Here is a 24,993-nt window from a genome sequence, read left to right as displayed (position 1 = left end):
TTAGGAGTTATGATATTTTGCTTAGGAATAGATAACAACAAGTTTTCATATGGATTGTAAGGATAAGTTTTTCCGCAAAGTTTTAAAATAAAAGGTAAATCTTTTGATTTTATTTATTTTAAAATATCCTTACAATGGCATTTGTGAAAATCTGTGTTGCTTATAAGATTCCATTAAGAGCAAGAGTGGAAATATGAATTTGATTCTTTCATTTGTGGTAGTGTCTAAATTTACCAAATAAGGAAAGATTCTCATCACCCAAGTTTCAGTTGGATAGAAACTTGGAATCATGCAAGTTGTATAGCATGGTGAATGAGAACTTTCGAGCATTGGAAAAATTAAGACTAACTACTTGTTCACATGGGTGTGTGAGTCAAGTGAAGGACTAAGGGATCGGGTACACATTCTTGTGCATTGGTCAGAGTCCACCACAAAAGATCGATAAGACTATTCGTCATAATTTACTATAGCTCAGTAAATATGGTTATACTTACAAGCTTAAGTGTAATTCTGAGACATTGGAAAAGGTTCCAATGTATGGCAGAGCGAATAAGAAGAATCAATTTAGGCAGAAAGATAAAAGTTTCTCAAATCTGAAAAGATGGGAGAGTACTTTAGTATCATGTTTTAAGACCATCTTAATGATTTTAAGACCTTATCACAATTCATCCTCTAAGTGCATTCTGATAGTTAAGAAGAGGAGTTATGAATTATTGAAGTGGTTAAATCAAGAAGATGATTCATACTTCGTTCCAAAAACAATTCTTAGAGTTATACTCTAAGATTGTAACTTGAGTGACATGTCTTAAAGAAGGTTTAAAACACTTATCAAATGTAAGAGTAAAAGTTTTCTACTCTTGTACATTTGAAATTGGTAAGTTGTGATGTTTTGGATAAAACAAAGACCAACTAAGGCCAATTGTGTGAAGTGTTTGTCTTGATTAGAATCCACACTATCTCTTGAATATCTGACAAGAAAGTCTTATATGCCAAGAGGACAGTGGGAGTCTTAAAGGTCTTGAAAGTCTCAAGAACTAATCAAGAATAAAACCTGAAGTTCTTCACTAGCACACGACTTGAGGTTTATAACCTATCGTGTTGACATATTCTGTGCCCATTCCAGTTAAAGTTGGCTTTGCATATGAGTTCTTAGAGTTCTCAATTGGTTGCACAACAACTTGGAAGCAATGGCAGGCCCTTGATCTGCCAAGTGGCAAGAAATTAAGATTGAGTTCAGTCCATATGAGTTTGGATTTGTCATTATCCTTGTCTTGTGACTATGGTTTTGACAATTCACATGGATAAGAACACATACACCATTAAATCTAAGGGTTATAAGGTTTCTCTCCGATTCATGAAAATGATGGTGAGGAAACACTTCCACCAAGTAGATTTGAAGTAGATAGCAATTGTGATATTTGCATTCTCAAAGTCGTTAGTGGAGCTGTGTGGTTAACCGGCACACTAACATGGACTTGTGAGAAGTGACAAAGGTCTAAACAATTGAGACTATGATTACGACATCCTTTTTCATAGTTCTGAAATTGTTTAGACACACCTGTGAGATATCTAAGATAAGGTGTATGATATTGATAAAGTTTTATCAAAGCAATCTAGTATCAGAAATCTGAACTTTGGTAAGAAAGTCAATAAAGTATTGTTTTTTCTAGAAGTTCAACTGATTTCTGAGTACATGTCAAAGCTAGTGGGAGCATAAGTGTTATGCTAATAATCATCATGTTAGTGGGAGCATGATAATTATGATAAAGGTTGCAAGTTAGCAATGTTAATTATAGAAAACAAAAGGTTTCAATTGGGAAAAAGTTGTTTTGCTATAATTAAGGGAGAGGAAATTATACTTCATCTCAAATCTAAAAGCTTAGATTGAGGTTTTAATCGTATTTAGTCAAGTATATATATGAATGTTATGTTGGAATGGCTCAACATAAGAAAATTCTAATATAGGGTCCATTATTTGTGTTCTAAAATTCGATTATGATTACGACATCCCTTTTCATAATCTGAATTATGAGAACTTGGCAAATTGAAATAGAAATATTATAGCAAAAGACTGGTTTAGTCTTTATGTGATACATCATGAATCGTGTCCCATATGCTTCGAATATAGGATCGATTGCATGTGCTATATTCATCCTTTCTAAAATTTTCCAAATGCCTGGGGCATTAAGAAGGGAAAAGGTCTAGAATTGGATATGACTAAAAGGATTAAACAATTGTCGAGGACAATCTAAGGTTTACCAAAGATTGGTTGCTCAAGGACAGTTGGAAGTATAATGATAATTCTGGAAGGACCATATTGACATAATCTGTAAGGAGGAAACTCTTGTTCAGAAGTGATAGTCAAAATGGAATATGGAAATGTTTCAAAGTTAGAAATTATTCAATCTGTGTAAGATTAGGAAACTTAATGCAAGAAGGATGTTTCCAAGGAGTTGATCTCCTTTGGAATGCTCTGTAATGTTTGTTGTCAAGTCTATCTGACTTTGTGCATAATCATTACAAGAGGATCAATGCATATAAGTTTAGAATCTAACATATTTCAGTAAATGGCATGAATTTGGAATTCTTGCATTTACAGTAAGGATTTGGGACTATGAAAAGAGGATCATTGGAGTTATGTTCAATTGATCTATTTCACAAAGTAAAGATCATAGACAAACATAGTATGCATACTTGGTGTATGGCATGACTAGTGTTTAGAAAACATAGTGTACATGCTTGGAGCATGGGACAACTATTGTTTTAAATTCAAGAATAAAGTTGATAGCTGAAACAGTATACAATGAATAATGTGTAATCATATGGTGATAAATAAAAGGTGTTTTATTTATGTTCATAGGTTTTGATACCATATTCGATTCAATTATTCTTGTGTTTCATTTTGCATGTTTTGACTTCCAGAATAAACTAGGTCATTGTTCTGGATGACTAAGTTATTCAAACCATCCACAGTCGGTCATATGTTGGAAGTAGATATGAATTAAGACTGTCATGGGTTGGCTTGTAGAGGTCTAAGATGTTGGACAAAGGGCTACAACACTCATGAGTGCTCATAAGTTCTGAGTATTGGATTCAACCCGCGCTCATTGGAACCACTTCATGGATTTTATCACGAGTGATCATGAGACGATAATATCTTATATTCTTCAAACCTAGAGATATGAGTTGTTACTATGAGTTGGTTATACATTGATTGCACGAAAACGCATTGGTAACTCGATGTTATAAAACGTGCCTTTGTTTATGATTCAACAAGTAGTAGAACAAGCCATATGAGTCGAAGTTTATCCATTCCTTTTACATTCGGGATAAAAGCGATATCTGTGGGCCCCTCGATGATTTGGTGATGACAAACGTAAGTGCTCGGTCGGGCCTGGACTGATTTGATTTGTTCAATTAGTCAGTCGTCATAAATCGGAAATCGGGAAACAACAAATGGACAGAGAGAATGATTATAATCCATGTCTCAGTCCATATGATATCTAGAATGGAGGAATATATGATCCCTTATCTAATGGACATGTCATTTGATTTGTTCAGAGTTTGACAGCGGCTTTAAGAGCTACGATTGCTAGTCGGGATCTTGGAGTCATACTTGAATAATAGTTTTAGACTTATCCAAGTGGGAGACTGTTGGATTAGGCGTCTAAGCCCATAACTATTATTGGTATGTATTCGACCCGAGAGTAGCATGGTCCATTTGGGTTGCATATCATCAGGACAATTTGTTAGGATGGACTTTTGAGAGAAGGTTATTTATGGTTTATTAATATATTATAAGTAATAATATATTAATATGAAATCATATGTTTTAATTAGTAGTGATCAAGAATTAATTTGGAATTAATTTAGTGGTCGAAAGAGACTAATTAAATCTATGGGGACTAATTATGATAATTAGTTATATTTATATGTGTTGGGCTTATGATCCATGTTGGACCAAGTTTATGTATGGATACATAAAGAGTTGGGCCACATGAACCATGGATTATAAAACCCATGGGTATGGATTTGGGTTATATCCATGACCCTAGAAATCCCACATATAAATAGATACTTCATTGCCCAAAATCGCCACTTGTATCTTTTTAGAGTTCATGGTGTCTTTTGTGTGCATGGAATTCTCTCTCAAGTTCATCCTTTGTCCATGGTGTGTTGTGATTCCATTTGAGGCTTCCACACTATGGGGCTAAGCTTTTTAAGGCCAAATACACCAAGAATTCAAGCTCCATCAAAAGGTATGTCATGCTAACTAGTATATTATAATTTTATGTTAAATGCATGCTAGTTGTAAGATTAATACCTTGGAAACCATTTACATGTATAATTAGTGAAAACATAGATCCAAGGTATTTAGGGTTGTATGTGCACCATAGGATGTCGTAGTATACCAAAACCCAACAATTTCTCCATAAGGTCCTTGTTCATCTCAAAGGGCTAGTAGTCCTCATAGTACCTCTGCAGTTCTGGGGACATGGTTGCGACCATGATGCATGCCACTTTGGTGGCATCATCATAGTGCTTCTTGTAGGCAGCATATTCTTCGGGAGTGGCTTTGGATTCATCAATTTCTTTGAGCTCCTTTTCAAGGACATACTCTTTGTCCTCAAAACGAAGCGCCATTTTGATGTTGCGCATCCAATCGTTATAGTTTGAGCCATTGTCACAACTAGCATTTAAGCTAGGAAATTCTATTCCTGTGTAACCATTCAACTATTGTAAATCTTATACTCTAGGTAAATCTCACTCAATGCTCATTTAGATTCATCAATTATGTTCCTCAAAGAGTTTGAAGCCCTAAGAACCATGGTTTGAGTCCATATTGGACTAGAAATTTCTTATTGGGCCTAATGGACCAATAAGCACCCAATTCAATTTTATTGGACTTAGAAGCCCTAATTGGATCCTAATTGGACCCAATTCATAAATCTAAAACATTTTGGACCATTTGGGTCTAGAATGATTCATTCTAACGCTAATGGGCCTTATTGGGCCATAACTAATCCAATTAACCTTAGTGAGCCATAAGCCCATTCTTTTTATTCTATTTGGGCCGTAAATGCTTCCAAGAGCCCAATGGGCCGAAATTTTTTATGTTTAGGACCCAAAGCTCCTAACTAAAGTTAATGGGCCCAAACTACTCCACCCTTTCTTCTTGGCCTAAAATCTCGGCCCATGTATAAAACAAAAAAAAAGAAGTGAAATGGGGAGGGTTGACTTTGGAGGTGCCACCTCCATTTTGTTCATCATATATCCATGCAAGGACCACCATATATCCATGCTAGTCACCTCACCTCTCTCTCTCTCTCTCTCCCCTCTCTTCTTCTACTCTCGGCCGAGAGCCACACACACACACACACTTTTTCAAAACACTCTCAAATATCTCAAGTTTACTCCTCCTTCCATCAAGATTTTCGAGATTTTTGCATGTGTTCCAAGAAGGTTCTTCACTAATATCATCAATCCTTGGTAAGATCTTGTACACTCAAGTTGAATTGCTTCATTCTTTAGCTAAATCACTCCATATCAACATCTATTTTGTGATTTTGCTTCCTAGAACTTCTTAAGTTCGAAATCCACTCAAGAAAGCTTGCTAGGATCAAAAATCTTCTTCATTTCTTCTTCAAAACTGAAATATCAAAGCAAAGGTGAGTTTATACCCCCTTGTTTTCGGTTTTCATATGATTTTTGGGGGAGAATGCAAGTAAAATGTGTAGATCTATGTGTTAGGTGCATGTTTTGTGTGAATTCTTGGCTTATTTGGTAATAATGTGTTAGATCTTAGTAAATCTCGAAATCTTAAGTATTATTTAGCAAAGATCTATGAACTATGACATTGTATACATCACATTGTCAAGCCAAAAGTGATTACATGTTTAAGATACAAAAGATTTCAACAAAAACCTTGTTAGAGGTCAAAATTGTCAAGAAAACAAAAGATAAGGGCTAAAAGTGACATTTATGTTTTTATAAGGGCCAAACAGATCCTACATGTATAAAAAGGTGTTTTTATGTTAAACATACTTTAAAAAGGGCCAAAAATGCAAATTTAAGCTTAATGGGCTAAAACTTTTGGGCCTCACGGTTTTGGGCCCAATTTGCGAAAAATGAAGTTTTGGGGTTAAATAAGTTATTTGGCCAAAGTTTGAGTCATAAATGTAAATAAACCAAATTTAGGGGTGAAAATAACATTTATTTTCAAATTGGACCAAAAATGTAAAATTTTCCAAAATTGGGCTGAAAGTGTAAATTTTTACAAACAAGGGGCTGAAAATGTACTTTATGCAAAACAGGGTTCTAAATGTGAAAATATAACTTTTTGGGCTAAAACCGTAAATTTTTTGACATTTGGGACAAAATTGCAAATTTTTATAAATTATGGACTAAAGTGTCATTTTTACAAAACTTTGGGCCTTAATTAAGAATTGGAGGATTATTGGCCAAAAACGTCATTTTTACAAAAAGAAGGATTTTTATCATCAATCTATTAAACCCCGAGCTAAAACGAACAACGGAATAATACAAACGAACGGAATACGTCGATAACTATTTATTGGGCCTAATATACGCGTTACTTGGCCATTGGACCCTAAGGGCCTAATTAAGTGTATATTGAGCCCAATGTTTTCCATGATGTGTTTATTGGGTCTTGCGACCCACTTACATGTTAATTTGGGCCTAAGTCATGGATTACATGTTAGTGGGCTTTTGTGGCCCATTTACATGCCTATTGGGCCTAAAATACCCTCTTATATGTTATTGGGCCTTTGTGGTCTAATTACACGCTAATAGGGCTTGAAAATGGAAATTTCACATGTTAATAGGCCGTAACTATACCTTTGCGTAAGCATTAAACTTCGTATACTTTTATATGTACCTTTCGAATACAAAAACATACCACATATACATAAACATTAAACATAGAACAAAAAGGGGTTGAGAATCTAGTGAGACATGTCGGTTGGCACCTCCGAGTGTACAATCGTAGCCTGTAGTTATAATCAGAGTTTCCTGGTAGGAAAGCGGGAGTTTGTGTATAGATCTATACGGGGTGACCCCCCCCACGCCTTACCTGTTCGCTACAGTTAGACTAGGCCAGTCTACGCCTTAGCAAGACCGGCATTTGGAAAAATACCAAGACGGACGACCTAGTCATTATCATGCATGGTTATAACGGCTCATATAGGGATTCAATACCAAAAGTTAACATTTTGAAGATAAATTCTTTGATTGTGTCAATGCAAAACGACTTATTTAACGATACAAGAATCTAAACGATGTTATAAAACAGAAAATATCGGATTTTCTGGGGAAATTATTCATATACAATTATCATTTATTCAAAATACAATGAATCTAAACTACACTCATACAAGTTTTAACTATGAAATTCACACATGCATTTATACTTGATTTCCACATCATTTTCAAACATTTTACAGAAAATATCGGATTTTCTGGGTTTTTATGAAAGATACAAAGACTTTTACTCAAATATACTTATGAACTCACCAACATTATATATGTTGACCGTTTTCAAAATAACTTGTATTCTCAGGTAATCGTTAAGCTGGAAGATATGCAAGTGTGTATGGTTTTGTTTTATGTAACATCACTTATCGTACTTTTAACAATTTGAACTTATGTATTTTAACAATGTACTTGATGTGAACAATGTTGGTTGTAATATGTAATGTTGGTGATGAATATGTTATGTTTCATGTATATTCATTGTGATGATTATTCAATTGTTAGTCACACGATCCCCCGGACGTTTCCGCCGCCTGGTTCGGGGGTGTGACAGCCATCCATAACGACTTTGGAGCAAATGTTGAGCAAAGAGAAGTTCTGGTTGGAGGATGATGAAGCAGAAGTGTTTCCAGGAGTAGACATTTGAAAAGAAAGAAAGTTTTAGTTAGATTTCAGGATACCTCAATATAATAACCCAAAGATGTAATATCAAGGTTAGGATCCAACTATGAAGATTCACAACTTAGAAATGGGATGCCGAGATCCAAGTGTAAATTTCATAAAGGTAGGCGAATGACGATTCACCAATTCCACCATTAGACGAAATAAACGAAGTGAAATTCCTAATTCCTTTTGAGATACATTGAAACTATTCAATGGCATGTTTTAATCTCGGATTATGCTCTTCTATTTGTGACTGGGATACCGAGGATCACAAACAAGATGTGAATAACCATGTAAATGTGCTTGGTAACCTCATTGTCTTTACCATTAACTATTGATGTGCCGGTAAACCACACACGCTCCACCAAAATGACAATTATGAGATACCCATTACTACTCTTTATTAGTGCCTATTAGTGTGCTGGTAATCCATACACGCTCCACTAACGACCAATAAAGCATAATGTGCAATTTCATGGATTAGCATACTTTTCACATTTTTCCTAAAGTAACTAGAGTTTGGATTTTTGTAAAATAATGTTCTAGTACTTTCTTTAATAACATTATACTTTTAATGAGATGTAGTTGTCCAATCAAATCCGTTCTGCTAACGACCCTCCACTAATCAAGGAAGCGGTGGGTAAGAGTGGACACCCATTCAAATACCATTTTATAGGCAGTTTCCTTATACCCCCCTTATAGACTAGCTTCGTGAATGAGGCATACTAGCGATTTGACTGACCATATTCTTATACATATATAATATTTAACTTTTAATTATAATACATATATAAGGTGTGTTTTAAAACTTTTAAAACTTTAAGGTTTATATAAATTTCGAAAAATTAAAATATTAATTTAAATTTAAAATAAACCAAATAACTAGATTTAATAATTATCTATTAATTAACTTTTAATTAATTTATTAAATCTTGTAAGGATTATCTAATCAAATTAAACAATTAATTTAATACTAATCATTATCCCTCTAGATTTCGAAAATTAGGGTAAAGGATAATTTCCTTATTTTTCTCAATTATCCAATTAGACAATAATTATCCAATAAGGCAATAATTATCCAAAATAAGATAAAACCCTAAAATAAGAAGCAAATTTCGAAATTCAAGGGAGGAGGCTAGGGTTTTTCAAAACCCTAACCCTAATTTCAATTAGGGTTCATGGAGGCTAGGGTTTTCGAAAACCCTTCAAGCCAAAAACCATAAAAACGAAAACTTGGCCATTTAGGGTTTAATAGCTATAAACCCTAATTTGCAATTCAACTATTATAGCAATTCAATTTAAAACAAAACCAATCGCTCTGATACCTCTAATGGGTTTTGGGTAAAACAAATAAACTAGAAAACAATTCCTAAGTTCACATGCAACCTACTTTGGATCTATGTTTTAACTATTGAACATATAACTTTGAATTGCAAAACAAGAACCCTAAGGAGAGAGGCTATTTTCGAAATTAACCAACTAGGGTTTTAGAGTTACATACCTTTCAGTTGTTATAGCAAATAATTGGTAATCCTTTGATCTTGATCTTCTTGGAAGCCTAGCACCACAATTGTAATGTCTCTAATGGAATCACATCCAAGAGCTAGCAAGAAGGAAAGTTGTGAGGAGAGAGGCTAGGGTATGCAAAAATCGGCCTAGGGTTTCTTCAAGAGCAGGAGTGCCAATTTTGGGAGCCAGGAGGCTCCTTATATAGCTGAGAGATCTAGGGTTTAGGGAAAACCCTAATGTTCCTTTGCTTGGGGCCTAAGCTTATCCAAAGGCCTTATCCAAGCCCCTTGGACGAAATCATTAGTGTTTCCCCTATAGATTTCGTCCACCCCCTTCCAAGGAGGTTCTGGAACCTTCCACTCAACTATTAGATAATTGCAAACTAGTCCCTGCACTTTATAATTAATACAATTAACCCCAAAATTAATTCTAATTAATTTCTGGCTAACTATTAATTAAATATTATGATTTCTAATTACTATATTAACCTTTTAACATATTAATAAATCATTTATATTAATTTGTTAATCTTATAATAAATCAATGATTTCTAATTACTATATTAACCTTTTAACATATTAATAAATCATTTATATTAATTTGTTAATCTTATAATAAATTAATATCTCTCATTTCATAATTTTCTTGTCTAGTTGCTAGGCTTGAGGGCAACCCAAAAGGACTGTGCTGCTATCATTTCTAGTACATACCAATTATATTTATGGGCTTAGACACCTAATCCAACAAAAAATAAGTCTTCAAACGAACTGCAATGTTCTAAGAATAATCATACAAAGTATTTTTAAAAACGATACAAAATGTGAAAAAGAAAACAAGCATGATTGAAGGCGAACATGGTAAAAAAAGTTCTTACTCATTACCGAAATGTAAAGGAAAAAAAACAAAAATGAATATATGTTGTTTTAGGTTGACTTAGTCAACTCATTGAAAATTCAAAAGGAATATTGATCAAAAATGAAAATTAACATCTTCAAAAAAACAAAAATATATTTTCACACAACTTATTCTTTTTAACTGAGGCAATATTATATTTTTGTTTTAAACCCAAAATAATCTACCTAAATGGGTTGGATTTCAATTTAAAAGTTACCATCCACAAAAACAAATTAGATTTTACTATTAGGGGTTTACTTTTTCATTACCTTCGTGTCAAAATTGGGTGCCTGATCATACATGTTTCCTAATAGAAATGATTGTCCAAAGAAACTATACGCACCCGTCGCTTGGCGCGGGTAAACGACTAGTATTTCATAATATGGTTTCATTTTTATAATGTCGTAAACGATTGTATTAAAAGAGTAAAGATAGCACAAATATACAAAGAGGGAATTCAAAATGAGCATGAGCTCAATAGATAGCTAATAGTATTATTTTTTCTTTATGCTTAACTAGGGATGCAAACGGATTAGAGATTCCCCAATACCCGCAGGTACCTTACCCGAACGGATCGGGGATTCCCCGCCCTAGCGGGTAACGGATCGGGGATGGAGTTCAAGTATCTTACCCGGAACGGGGATGGGGCGGGGATGGGCATAGCACTATCTGTCCCGTTTAAAACCCGATATATATATATATATATATATATATATATATATATATATATATATATATATATATATATATATATATATATATATATATAATATTTCAAAAATCAGTTTTCGTTAATTAGTATTTAATGGAACTTACGATTTACAAGAATTTAGTGTACTGAACCGTCGTAGTATTTCACCTTGTTTAAGAAACTTAAATCAAGTTATTTATGACTTTTAATATAGAGGAACAATTTTAGTTTTCCAATGATTGAACTGATGATTTTTTATGCGATAATTTGATTTCTTGACTAACAGACACTACAAGAAAGTTCATATGTTGCTGCGACAACGTTTTGGAAGCGATATATTGATATTTAATTATTTATACTTGTAGTTTCTATTTTAGTTCGTCAACAAATTTAAGAATGGCATGATTCTTTTTTTTTAATTCGTTGTTATTTAAGTTTATCAACAAACTTAAGAATGTCATGATAATTTTTTTAATTTAATGCTTTTGAGAATGAAGTGTAATTGATGTTATAATTGTTTGTGATTTTTTTTAAAACACGGGTATCCGTTGGGTTCCCCGTACCCGTCGGGGATTTTTTCACCCGAACCCGTTGGACATTTGGCGGGGCGGGGGCGGGGATGGGTCTGGGATCGGAGGTCGGGTACGGGGACGGATATTGTAGTCTCCGCCAAAATCCGCCCCCGTTTGCATCCCTATGCTTAACCCAATTGAAAAGGTTAATTTGTATGATTGTATTTCATCCTTCGTCTTCATGGGGAAGATCTCGTTTTTTTTTAAATAATCACATTCCCTACTTTCCATATGTACCATGGCACCACATTTGTTGGGTAGAAGGAAAATTTTGGGGCAGATTGGAACTATTCATGGATTTTTTTTAAAAAAATAGCCCACTCCAAAAAAGGAATCATTGAGTCCAAACTCCAAAGTCAGCCCCTAGCACTCCTTAGCACACACCCAATCATCTTTGCATACACACATCAGAAAAAACAATGTTCGACTCCCTCATCAACTAGATTACAGAAAGCACATGAAGTTCTTTGAATATTTATACTTCAAAGACGCAAAGTGTTGCAAAAAGGAATTCAATTTTTAGCAAGTCTCCAAGTAAAACAATTAATTTTATTTGGCACACAATTATTCCAATAGATCGTCAATGATTAGCCTCATGGATTTACTGAAAAAACATTTGTTTTATCTGTCACCCATATCCAAGTATCATCGTAAATTCAAAATCATCGACATCTACTCTAATCTACTCTAATAAATGAAATATTTTTTGCCACATGAGATGCTCTCATTCCATTTGCCAAATGTCATTTTGTGGTTATTTTGAATTAATTTTTTTTCACATGTCATTTTATGAGTTTTTCTATTTTATTAAATTCAACATAATATTTTAATGTAATAATTACAATAAATATAGTAATAAATGGATATCAATTTATTAATGAAATTATCTTTTAATTTCAAAATTTTCAAATTAAAGCTCATCAGTTTCTTTTGTTTATTTATTTAAATTATTTATTTAAATTTAAAAGATAAAAAACATTTTAATTATAATAATTCATTATTTTTCTTATTTTCTTATAAATTCAAAGTTCTCAAATATTTTGACATTTGTATTTAACTTTTTTTTTTAAAATTAACCAATGTAATACATGGGTCTCACAACTAGTATAGTAATATTCATCAAACTGAAATTGTTCACCCCAACCCTTCTTCTTCTCTTCTAGTTCCATATAAATGATACCCCTTATGAACCTTGGTCCTGTACATATGGGAAATTAGACGACTTTTTTCCGATTCTATAATGTAAAGTCAGGGAAATCTCTATTTTAAGGTTGTGTTTGGCGCGTCACAAATAACTGAAAAATCAGCTTATTTTTCGAGCTTTTTTAAATTGACATGTTTGGCAAGCCAAAAAATAGCTAATAAGCTAGCTTCTTAAAAGCTACTTAGACTAGCTTATCATGAACTTTTTAAAAATCTTTTGAATACATCCTTAATTAATTATAGAAAACATATTCTTTTAGATGTCATTTTATATCTTTCAATTAGTTTTTACCAAACGTCATTTTTATAAGCTAACTCATAAGCAAACAGCTAGCTTTTCAGTTATCAGCTAGTTTTTCAGTTACTAACTAGTTTTTCAGCTATTTTACCAAACATAGTCTAAAGTGTTATTACGTAGCCACTTATCTTTCCAAAACCGTGTGTTAAACCCATTACCAATTTTTTTTTTCTGAAAAAATTTGCAAGATCAATATTCATTTCAGAAAAAATTTCCATGAATCACGGATGGATTTCTTAGCCGTCGCCCATCGGAAAGTTAGCCCGAAGTGATTGTAAATAGTTTTTATTGTGGAGGACAAATAGAGTACATTCTCATGCTTAACCATCATTTTGGAAGCTTTTAAACATCCAACCCAAGCCCATAAAACTTCCTTCTTCTTCTTTTATTTATTTATTTATTTTGAGAAATAACCTTTCTTTAAGCTACCAAATAATATACAAAAAAATATAGTTTCTTAGAATTTCGGCTTAATAAAGTAAAAAAGAAAATTGTTTGGATCATTCAATAACCATTCAACTTGAACATTAAACTCATTTCGGCCTTATCACCACAATATCATTTGACTTCATCCGATCTAATATCAATCCACCTCTCACTCTAAACATCTCTAATAGAAGGGTTCATGGTTTTTAAGCATTTCATAGCGAACATACTATTGGAGGGAAATTCAATTTTTTTTTGGGAAATTAAATTGATTCCTATTTTATCTATCTACTTCATCCTCATTGATTGCCAATTGTAATCCAAAAATTCTTTTTCCTCAACTTATCCTTTGATTATGACACTTGTCATAATCTAGTGAGTAAGAATAAAAGTAGGAATATGTTGTAGGAGGATATTTAACCTTTTTATTATATAATTCTTCAACTAAGGCTCATCGAAGTGGATTCGGCATTGATCTCGTCATCCTCGGTGAACACCGGATCGAGGCCTCGGCATCTCGGTGAGCTTTTACCGATGAAAGAGAAAGTGATTTTTTTTGACCCATTAACTCAAATTTCTTTTTTCAAAAATACCTTCTTTTCAGAAAAAAAAAAAAATACTCAATTTCAAAAATATAACCGTTTTTTTTTTAAACTTCAAATTTTAAACTCTCAATCTTCAACTATAAATATCATCATTTTTATTCATTCTTTACCCTATTCAAATCTTCTTAATTCAATTCTCCTTACTTTCTTATTTTTTATCTTCTTCAAAACCTCATTGCTAATGGCTCGTGTGATTTGTTTTTGGTCCCTTGAAGAAGAGATGATGTTGGCTCGTTCATGGTTTGATGTTATAGAAGACCCAATCCACGGTAACCTCCATACGACAACCTTTTGGAGGAGAGTCGCCGAAAAATACAACCGCGAAGCCCCGGTCCTTTGAGGTAAAGAAGAAATCTACTCCAAATGGAGGCACGCAAATACACTTACAACTCCGTTTAACAGTGTGTTTCGTAGGGAGATGCATGAAACTGGTAATGGTGAAAATGAAAATACGATGCTACAAAATGCTCTTGAGGCTTATCGTGTTGAAATTAACAAAGATTTTCAGCTTGTTGACTTTTGGCAAATTGTGAGGCGGTCCCCAAAATTTGCTCAAATTTAAATTCGTTGTCTTTTAATTTAAGTTTTTTCTGGTGTGTTATGTTTTTTAAGTTTAAGTGTGTATTAGTTTAATTTCAAGTGTGTTATGTTTTTTTAAGTTTAAGTGTGTATTTTTTAATTTCAAATGTGTTTTGTTTTTTAAGTGTAAGTTTGTGATTTTGTTTGAAGTTAATGAAATTTTAGTTTTAAAAAAATAATATGTTTGAAATGTTTATTTTTTTTAATTAATTAATTTTTTTTTAAATATATCATGACAAGTGTGTCAACTCATTCCATGAAATGGAAAAAATTTAAAAGAGTATGACAAAGCTGACGTAATACCTACGTGGACCGTGACAAATATGACACCACTCCCTAAGCCTAAGTCAATATTCTAGTCAAAACAACCTTTAACATCAAATATGGTATGTGCTAAAAATACGACCAATTAGATGACGTGAGTCACGTGACTATATATAATATTTCAAACAGATGAGAATAAATGTTCAACTAATAAAAATATATATATATATATTTTTTTAAATCGTATATCGGTGAAGATTTACAAAGATAGTTTATTGTCAAATAAAGTTGGTGAAGAAAATGATACATAAAAAGAAAAAAAGTTTTTCAAAAAGTTATAGCAAACACTTTACTACGTTAGATAAGTAAAGTTTTTATAAGCTCTTAAATATTGTTTTACATGCAATTTATCCCTTTAAATATTACAACGGTTGTCATTGAAATAATATTTTATCTATATTTATCAATATTTGTTTATTTAACTTCTCTACACGACCAACTTTTTGGTACTTAGTAATGTCTAACTTTTCTAAATACCTGATCAATTAAATTATAAAATTCTTATATAATAATATAATTAATTAATATATGAATTATTATATTCATGTTGATATTTTACTGAATATTTACTAATTATAAATAATTAAGATATTTGTTCAAAGATAAATTAACGTCAATGGAGTCCCTTTTCTAAAAAAATGTTGGCATCATACTTACATAAAATATACAAAAAAAAGGGGCACAATTTGTGTTTGTTAACAAGACAAGCATCTAACACTTGGATAATGAATTCAACATATTTTAACATAATCACAATCACAAACCTCTACATTAAACAAATATGCATATTCCCAAACACAAATACCTTGATTTAAAATATTCATCAATACAAAAAACCAATTCAAAATCTTGGCGATTCCACATAAATCCTTTTATACATGAAAAAACTACACCTCAGTAATGCAGGATGATTCTACTCCCGTAACAAATGTAATAATATCAAATTAAAAGGGAAAAACATACGAATTTTGTTACATACATTTGTGGTAAATGATAACAACAAACCGAAAAAACACAATATTTTGTTTCCAAACTTTTCAACTTTGATCAACAAGCACAACCACCAGATTCAGGCTGAGATGAACTCATGCTTGTTGACTTCAAATTCACATCAACCATTTCTTCATGTTTTGTTGATGAAAGTGTTTCCATTCCTGGCAACGCTGCTGCTATTTTCCTAAATAAAGCCTGTAATAAACAAAATAACATAAAAATCATTTTCTAATTTTAACTTCCAATAAAATATAACAAAACTTTTTTTTGCATACCTTTATGTTGAACCCAGCTTTAGCACTTGTTTCAATGAACATCACATTGAGTTCAGTAGCTTTGGCTTCACCTTCCTCTACTGACACTTGCCTGGTGAATATTTTTTTTAATAAACATCATTTATATTTTATACAGATAACAATTGGAAAGTACAATGCTATGAAAGGAATATGATCACCTTTTGTCCACAAGGTCAGTCTTGTTCCCAACCATAACAATAATAACATCACTACCTCTCTCTGCACGCACTTCCTCGATCCATTTTATAGTGTTAAGAAAAGTTTGCCGACCTAATTATAACAAAAAAAAGATAAAATTCAAATCTTGAAAAAGTGGGTTGAAAAATGGTAGTTGAATTATTTCATACTTGAAACATCATATGTGATAACTGCAACTGAAGAATCCCTTATGTAACTTGGAATGAGACTCCTAAACCTCTCTTGCCCAGCTGTATCCCTGAGATCATATTGTACAATTTAGTAACATATAATTATCATATTCAAAGTGTAAGATGACATCAAGAAAACTAAATATTTGCAGTTTATAACATGTTACCATAACTGCAGACGAACTGTCCGATCTTCAAGATACATTGTTTTAGATAAGAAGTCAATCCCAATGGTTGCCTGATCAACATAGAACTTGATTTAGTTTAAGGTATATGAAATTGAGCTTGATTTCAAGAGAGTAAGTTAAAATTAACATTTAATACAACAGAACAATTATTTTAACTTTGTGATGATCTCTTAAGAAGTGCTTTAAAACAGATGGTTCAGTCATTTAGAAAGGATAATACAGTAGCTAATTGGTAACAGTCACACAAGAACAATGGTACAGACAAGTAAGATATATAGATGCTAAGATACTATTGTATCAAGTGGAAAAGGGTGCATACATAACATGTGGTATTAAGAATCAAATATGCATTTTGACTTTGAAACTAGAATAACAGGAGTTGGTTAAAAGTTATAGAAATACAACCAGTAGAAAGGTTTCGGATGATCTGATCTGCAAAAGTCAGAATCCATCTCAAATATTGGAAAGGAGGTGGGTAGTGTACTAAATCAATATATTGTGAGTAACAGTATATACCATTGTTGTCTGGTTTAGTTTATATCCTAAGCTACAAACATGAACAATAAAAGTGTTTCACTAAAAGCACCATAAACAAGATGCTAATCTCCTCTGAGCATGATTATATGGCTAAAAGAGTTCATGGATTATACCCAAACAAGTAACACAGGAGCAGGATTCTAGATCATGATACCGCACCAATACAGTGACATCTCACTGAACTTGGTGCAGACATGATTATGTATAAAAATAGACACTCCCGTTGTCCCTTACTCCTTGTAACAACATTGATTAAGTAAAACTCAAAATCCTTGCACAATTTCTAAAACACGCTTCAAATCGGGATAGAAAACTTATACCGACAGAATTGAAAGCAAAAGAAAACTACAGATCTGTTTGTAATCAGCGAAACAGCAAGAAAGAGACTCGGTACAATCAGATCGCCGATTTGACATGATAATTGCACAAACTGCTATAAAGATCTGATTCAATGAGTGTAAGGATAACAATTTTCGCACCTGATAAGAGGTATCGAACTTATCATACATAAAGCGAGTAATAATGCTGGTTTTGCCGACGGATTGATCACCCAAGAACACCAGCTTGTACTTCGCTAGTGCTGATGCTCGTGCCATTTTGTTGATTTGATGGAATCACGTCAACGAAGTAGTACTGTAATATGATGATCCTGCTAGAGACCTCTCAGATTTTGAGTTGCAAATCTTCTGTTTTAAGCAGTCGATTTTGAATTGATTTGAAATGGAGTCGCTGGGTGGAATAGAATACAGTTGATCGAGTCTCCCTTGCTCAAAATTTCACTCCTTTTTGTTTAGATTGATTATGGGGTAAACTGCAAAATTTGTTGTATAAAGATTTTGTTAATAAGTTGAAAAAAAAAAAAAAAAAAAAAAAACCCGGTTTTGCACAGGTCCAAAATATAATACTTTTTTGTGATTTGCCGATAAATTTTGAAAAATGATTATTTTGTCATTTAAATAATAAGTTATAAAATTATTTAAGTTAAAAGTTTTAAATTGGTCTTTTATTAAAACTCTCATTTTAAATAATAACTATGGAAAACAATACATCACTAACTAGTTTTTATGGCTTGAAATCATTACGTGGATGATCCCAGACCATAACTAATTCTCGCTTCTGCAGTTAGACATATATTCAAACAAAATAAGTAAATAAACATAAAAAACAAACATCGCAAAATACTAAATGCGAGTTAGAAATACATATAAGATGGCCACCATCAAAAAATACGAAGAACAATGGTTTTAAGTAGTTAATTACCTTAGCTGAAAATACTGGAAAGTATAGGGACCAAGATACTATCACCTAAAAGTACAGGGACCTTAGATACTAGTACCTAAAAGTAGAGGGACCAAGTTAGCTGTTAGGTGTAGGTCTGAATTTGAAAAACAACGCGTCGATGACGATCGATTTCTTCAGAGAGAAGAACGATACCCGACTGGGAGAATACAAATTCTACCATCGTATCTTCCGAGTCCTCACACACACTATATATGTGCTTATCTCCTTCTGAAACAGGTTTATCTCCTACGATTTCTGAAGTTACACAGCCGAATTGTATGTTTGTTCTTTATTAAACTGTTATCAGTTTTTGTAAATTCGATATCTGCTTTTGTTTCGTTTGCGTGTCAGATCGGTGATCTTAGTTAAGAAGATTTGAGTTTTGAGATCTTAATTAAGCCGAATTTTGCGTATTAAAACCCTAAATCGATTGCGTGATCTCATAATAGTTAGAACTTTGTTAGTTTGAATTATATTTTACTTTGGATTAATTCATCTGTATTAGGTTTGTTTTGCTTCTGATTCAGTCTACGGAAATCAATTTGATCTAGTCGTTGGAGAGTTTCATCCGAGTAGACAGGATGGTTGGTTTAGAGATGAACGACTGGAAAAGTGAGTTTTCAGCATCTTTGTTCTTTTTCTGCACCCCCTTACAATTTGAAGTTACTTTATATATAAGTTTTAATCATAATGTTGGAGTTAACCCGCACTTGTCAATAATTTGAATTTTTTGTTGATATAGACCATTCTATACATTTGATCGTGTTAGAGTATTAGTATAATCATTGCCAACTATGATGCTACAATACTGTATAACATGAAGTCATGGTAGTATCAATGTTTGGGTTTGGGGTTTATAATTTAGAACAAATGACATAAGGCTTAATCACCTGGTAATCAAGGCTTAATATGCAGCTGATAACTGATACATGTTATGAGTCACGGATAGACTCCTGTATCTTATGAACAGAAGATGCATAATTGTATGGCCTGGGACATTGTGCAGTCTGAACCCTGAGCCTTGGTTTTGCTTTAGAACCAATATGTTTGAAATTCTACTCAAGCTGGCTCAGTTTTAAAGATTAGAAACTTAAAAAAACCTAGACCCTTTGATTGGCTAATCTTCATGGAGCAGAGATTTCATTATCTATGTGAATTGATGCTTCAACTGTTCTTTGCTATATTTTTTGTCCAACCAGTGAGAGTTCTTCTTTGCACAAATAGCTGGCAACTGCATTTAAATGCATTATTCATCGTGCAATAGAAAGGGCACATAGTTCTATAAGAATGTTAGACTATTAGTCGCATGTCTAAGTCTTTCAGCAATGAAGAAAACAAGAGTAATCTTGTGGACCAAAATTGACAATTTTATTTTGAAATATTACTGAATAAAGAAACCTGCAGCTAATATGGGTATGCCAAAATAGAAATTGTTATAAATTTTAAGGGATAATGAGAGAGAGTATACCATAGGGGACATGCTAGTAAGTAGTAACTTGGATTTTTGGTAAAAAATCAACATTTTGTATTTGCATTCTCGCATTGTAAATGCATAGAACCCTATCTAAGGATGTGGTTCCTTGTTGTATCCAAATTGGTGGTTATAGGGTTTCATTTTTTAATTGGAATACCTCGTTAGACACTAGATTACCTTTGAAAACTGAGTTAAATAATTAACGTTTGTATGGTAACAAAGATCAGGTTCCAGATTTTGTATTTTTACTAAAAGAATGTCATGGAGAAGAGAATTGCTCAGATTTAATTAGTGTTTAGTGATTCTTTTCTTTCTTTGTGAATATTACTCCACTAATCAGTTGTTTTTTCTTGATGAAACAGAGATCGGGTTAGGATTGACTGGATTTGGTGTCTTTTTCTCGTTTTTGGGGATCATTTTCTTCTTTGACAAGGGGCTTCTTGCCATTGGAAATGTTGGTGTCTTAATCTATTTCTCTATTTTTCTTATTGCTGATGCTGATTTGACAATTACTGACAAAGGGTCAATTTTGTTTGGTATTGAACCAGATCCTATTCATCTCAGGAGTGATAATGACCATTGGAGTCAAGTCCTCCTTGCAGTTCTTCATGAAACGCAGCAACTTTAAGGTTTTTTATACTCACTCATAAAATTCTGTTTTGTGTGTGATCAAATATTCTTTTGTACATCTAGTTATCTATCCTTTGATTCATTCACTGCATTTACAGGGCACAATTTCATTTGGTGTTGGCTTCTTCTTTGTTATCATTGGGTGGCCTGTAATAGGAATGGCAGCAGAGGCTTATGGATTCATTATTCTCTTCAGGTTTGCTTGATACATTTCTCATAGTTTGATTGCTTTTGCTTTTGCTCATGCTCATAGGACTTGCTATTAATTGCTTAAATCCCATTTATGCAGTGGCTTCTGGCCTACACTATCAGTTTTTGTGCAGAAGATACCAGTTATTGGTTGGATTTTTCAACAGCCTTACCTTAGATCGGTATGCTTTCCATACCCTTGTAAATATTGATCCTGTTAATGTCTTGTCAGTCTTAATTAAATGATGTTTAAAAATATTTGAGAATATCACGGTATACTTGAGAAAATGGAAGGAAAAAAATAAATGAGGGTAAATTTTTAAAAAGTTACGAAGACTTAATAGGGGAAAAGCCTTTTGCAGACTTTGTCAATTAAGTCGTGTATGGATAAAGAGTAAAAATGGCTGAATGGTAAAATGATGTATGTGTGGATAAAGTGATGTATGCATATAGAGTGTTTCTTTTTTGGACCGAATGAACTGTCAGAATCTAAATAAATGACCATTTTAATATTCAGTATAGAAATAACAAATGATTGCTTTTTTTTTAAAAAAAAATTTATAAATCACGCTTTATTTTCTACAAATAGTAGTACAAATGTAATCATGTTCAGTCACAATATGATTAGCAACTTAAATTGAACATGATAGTTAATCATAAAATAATAATCTAAACCGAACGTATAGTTAAGAGTTGTTTTGATTTTGGATAAATTTTGATTTAAGTAAATACGTTGAGCTAAGGATGTTTTACATTAGTATTGATATTTTTAAAAAGTTATTAAACTTTAGTTTTTACTTTTTAAATATGATTATAAAAAAAAAATATTTTCCTTTAGTAAAATGATTTTGGTGGGTTTAAGGTTTTGAAACTTTAGATACATATGTGGATCAGTGGACGACTTCTAAACCCTTATTTGATTCATTTTACTTTATACTAAGTTGTTATCAAAGTTTACTTTACTAGGCTCATTAAAAACAAAATATATAGCGTACATGTTTGAATGAAAGTATTTATTAATTATGTATTTATGTTTTTCTAATAGTTATATGATTTTTATTATTGTTATGAAATGTTAATTAAATTATATGATAAGCTAGTTGGCATTCTAAAAACCATTTAAGGGAGAAAGTGAGAGGGTTTAAGCCAAGTTTTTTTTTGGCTTAACCCATAAAACCATTATGTTCAGATTAAGTTAAAAAGAAACAACCATATATATATGTAGTTGTCCAGTATAAGTGTTTAACAAACCCATTTTGCCCATTAAGTTTAAAAGAAAAACAACTCCTAAATCATTTCCCCATTAAGATAAGTAAAAAAGAAACAACACCTTATTATTGTTAGTCATTACTATAACTGATGTAGAATTTATAATCTGGTGTATGTTTAGTGTTTACGAATATAACTTACTTGATTTCTGTGTACAGATGTTGGATCGTTACCGCGGCAAAAGGGTGCCAGTATAACTACTCAATGGTGTGTCTTGGGTTCTTACCTTTACAACTTTTAACCTTTTTTGCTTGTTAAATTAGAAAATCATTTGTTTTTTCTTTGCCAATTTGGTTGTGTATATTTTCTAGATATTTCTTCATTGCTTTTTTTTTTTTTTTTTTTTTTACTTCCCAGTTTCCATGGTTATATGAGGGTTATAAGTCATAGACCTTAAGCTGCTTCCATTGGATTAAACGGGTTTAGTAAGCCCCCCATTTGTTTCATAGAACAAGACTGTAAAGAACAAAACAGAACATACTATGTTTGGTGCGCATTGCATTAGACAGACTCAGTTAATGGGACACAAATTACTTTTTATTTTCTCCCACTTACAACTGGTTTAAACCTATATTAGCTCAAATGCAACCATAGTGGTTTTCATTTTTACCCATGACTTTTTTTTTTTTTTTTTTTTTCAAAAGGACTTGGCATGTATGCCTTCTCGTGAAGGTGGGTTTCTCATTTTCTTTTGATAAAAATGTTCATAAAAGTTGGTTAAAAAAGTTTTAAACAGTTTAATCTCTTGCGACCAAGTAAGTATCAAATGACAATTTATTATTTGGTCATCAAATGAAAATCATATCAAACTTCAATGAGGTTTATATTACTTTCCCTTAATAATTTTTTGCTATGCTATTCTGTTTTCTTTTTATTGAACTAATATATATGAATGTCAACTACAATGTGAAACTGCTCAAAAGAACTATAGTTCAAAAGACTTGACTATTCTTGATAAATTTGGAAATGTAAATAAAATATTAATTTGATAATTGGTTTATTCAAAATTACCTATTAATTCTTTACTTTTTATAAATCGCTTTCAATATAAACCAGCAGTTATTCAATTTGCAACGTCGATGCTAAAATGGAATTTATGAAAATTGATTTCTTTCAAAAAGAAATCAATTAAAAATCGTCCAAAATTGAAGCTTAAAATCAATAAATGATTGATGAAAAATCGTGTACGTTGTATCTGATTTGAACTTTATATAAGGTTATTATTGTTGTTGAGATTGTAAGAGAACTAAAATTGCAAAAATTAGTTTGTTGTGGGTTGCATCAGTTCGGTTCAAAATTAATCATAAGGCTGGTGGGTGTGGTGTCACACTTGTCACAGTGCGCGTAGGCGTCATGTCATTTTTGTCACACTTTAGTGAAAATTTGTCATTTGCTAGGCGTGGGTTACCACACTTGTCATGCTAAATATATATTATCTTTAATTAATTTAGAAAATAAATATTGCAAACATATTATTTTTCTTAAAACTTAAATTCCATTAAAACAAACATAGAAATTCAAAAAAAAAAAACATTGAAATTCAAAAAAAAAAAAAACATAGAAATTAAAAATATCACAAGAACACTAGAAATTTAGAAACATCACACTAGAAATTCAAACATTATGCCATGTGGGGCTCTGCCTCACAATTTGCCAAAACTCAACAAGTTTGAAATCTTTATCAGTTTCAACACGGTAAGCCTCAAGAGCATTCTGTAGCAAAGTATTTTCGTTTTCACCATTTCCGGCATCATGCATCACCCTACGAAACAAAATAGTAAACCGAGTTACGAGTTTGTGTGCGTTTCTCCATTTGGCGTAGAGTATATATTTTCTTCGTGGTTGAAGGGCTTAGCGGTTGTATATGTCGGCGACTCTTCTCCAAAAAGTAGTCGAAAGGTAGTCACTGTGGTGTGGATCTTCTGCTACATCAATCCATGAACGAGCGAGTAAGATCTACACTTTGGTCGACCAAACAATAGCCATTTTTTGTGATGAGGTGTAGAAAAGAATGGAAAAATAAAAAAAGTTAAGAGAATAGAATTAAGGAGACTTGAATATGGTGAAGAGTGAATAAGGATGAAGATATTTATAGATGAAGATTGAGGGTTTAAAATTTGGAATTTTGAAAAAAAACGGTTATATTTTTTAAATTAGTTATTTTTTGGAAAAAGGTTAATTTTAGAAAAAGAGGCTTAAGTAATAAATGAGTTAAAAGAAAAAGAAAAAAAACTCTCTCTCATCGGTTCATCCTCGCCGAGTTGCCGAGCCGAGCTCCGCATGCCGAGGCCTCGGCCCAGTGTTCGTTGAGTTCACCGAACGGAAACCGAATGCCACACCCACCAGCCTAAGCGAAACAATCTTCCTAGTAATTTAAACATGCTAAAACAAGTTTGTTTTAGATCTGTATTTCAAAATTATTCTAATTCAAAAATGAGTTTTATACATTTTACAATTTGTTTCGTGTAAATTCGTGTCTGACAAGTATACATGACATGTAGATACAGATTGTTAGGTCTATGCACAACCATAAAACTTGGTAAGTGTAACACAAAGGGGGAAATCCACATGTAACTACACACTCATCTAAGACCCTTTGGAAACGTAATCTTGATATTGTTGAGTCAACACTTCATGTTCATTACCAATTCATGCCTTCTTTGCTACATAAAAGACCACATAGCAATTTCACATGGAAATATTGGAATACTAAATCTAGATAGTATCAAGAT

General features: G+C 32.4%; 2 protein-coding genes across 6 annotated transcripts; one reads left to right on the top strand and one right to left on the bottom strand.

Annotated features, from left to right (window-relative positions):
- Nucleotides 1-15,822: 15,822 nt before the first annotated feature.
- Nucleotides 15,823-18,229, bottom strand: LOC145165465 (ras-related protein RABH1b-like). The gene is made up of 6 exons (XM_079084205.1): nt 17,898-18,229; nt 16,861-16,931; nt 16,673-16,761; nt 16,484-16,595; nt 16,305-16,395; nt 15,823-16,224 (listed from the first exon to the last, which is right to left on the bottom strand). Exons 1-6 carry the CDS (start codon nt 18,012-18,014, stop codon nt 16,084-16,086), a joined length of 621 nt encoding a protein of 206 aa, XP_078940331.1. The 5' UTR covers nt 18,015-18,229; the 3' UTR covers nt 15,823-16,083.
- Nucleotides 18,230-18,803: 574 nt separating this feature from the next.
- On the top strand, nt 18,804-22,801 carry LOC145165464 (vesicle transport protein GOT1-like). Of its 5 annotated transcripts, XM_079084204.1 has the most exons (8): nt 18,815-18,975; nt 19,205-19,311; nt 20,536-20,627; nt 20,722-20,802; nt 20,902-20,999; nt 21,093-21,174; nt 22,420-22,468; nt 22,619-22,801. In XM_079084204.1, the coding sequence occupies exons 2-7, from the start codon at nt 19,281-19,283 to the stop codon at nt 22,456-22,458; spliced, it is 423 nt and encodes a 140-aa protein (XP_078940330.1). In that variant the 5' UTR covers nt 18,815-18,975; nt 19,205-19,280; the 3' UTR covers nt 22,459-22,468; nt 22,619-22,801. The 5 variants fall into 5 exon arrangements, with proteins under 5 accessions (XP_078940329.1, XP_078940327.1, XP_078940330.1 ...); XM_079084203.1 differs by having other exon boundaries at nt 18,804-18,936; nt 19,227-19,311; nt 22,420-22,801; XM_079084201.1 differs by having other exon boundaries at nt 18,805-18,936; nt 22,420-22,801.
- The last annotated feature ends 2,192 nt before the right edge of the window (nt 22,802-24,993 follow it).

The sequence above is a fragment of the Lactuca virosa genome, chromosome 3 (assembly GCF_052849685.1).
Source record: "Lactuca virosa cultivar CGN04683 chromosome 3, Lactuca_virosa_CGN04683_v6, whole genome shotgun sequence".
NCBI lineage: Eukaryota > Viridiplantae > Streptophyta > Magnoliopsida > Asterales > Asteraceae > Lactuca > Lactuca virosa.
The sequence above is the reverse complement of the archived record's forward strand: the minus strand, read 5'-3'. Positions and strand labels throughout refer to the sequence as shown.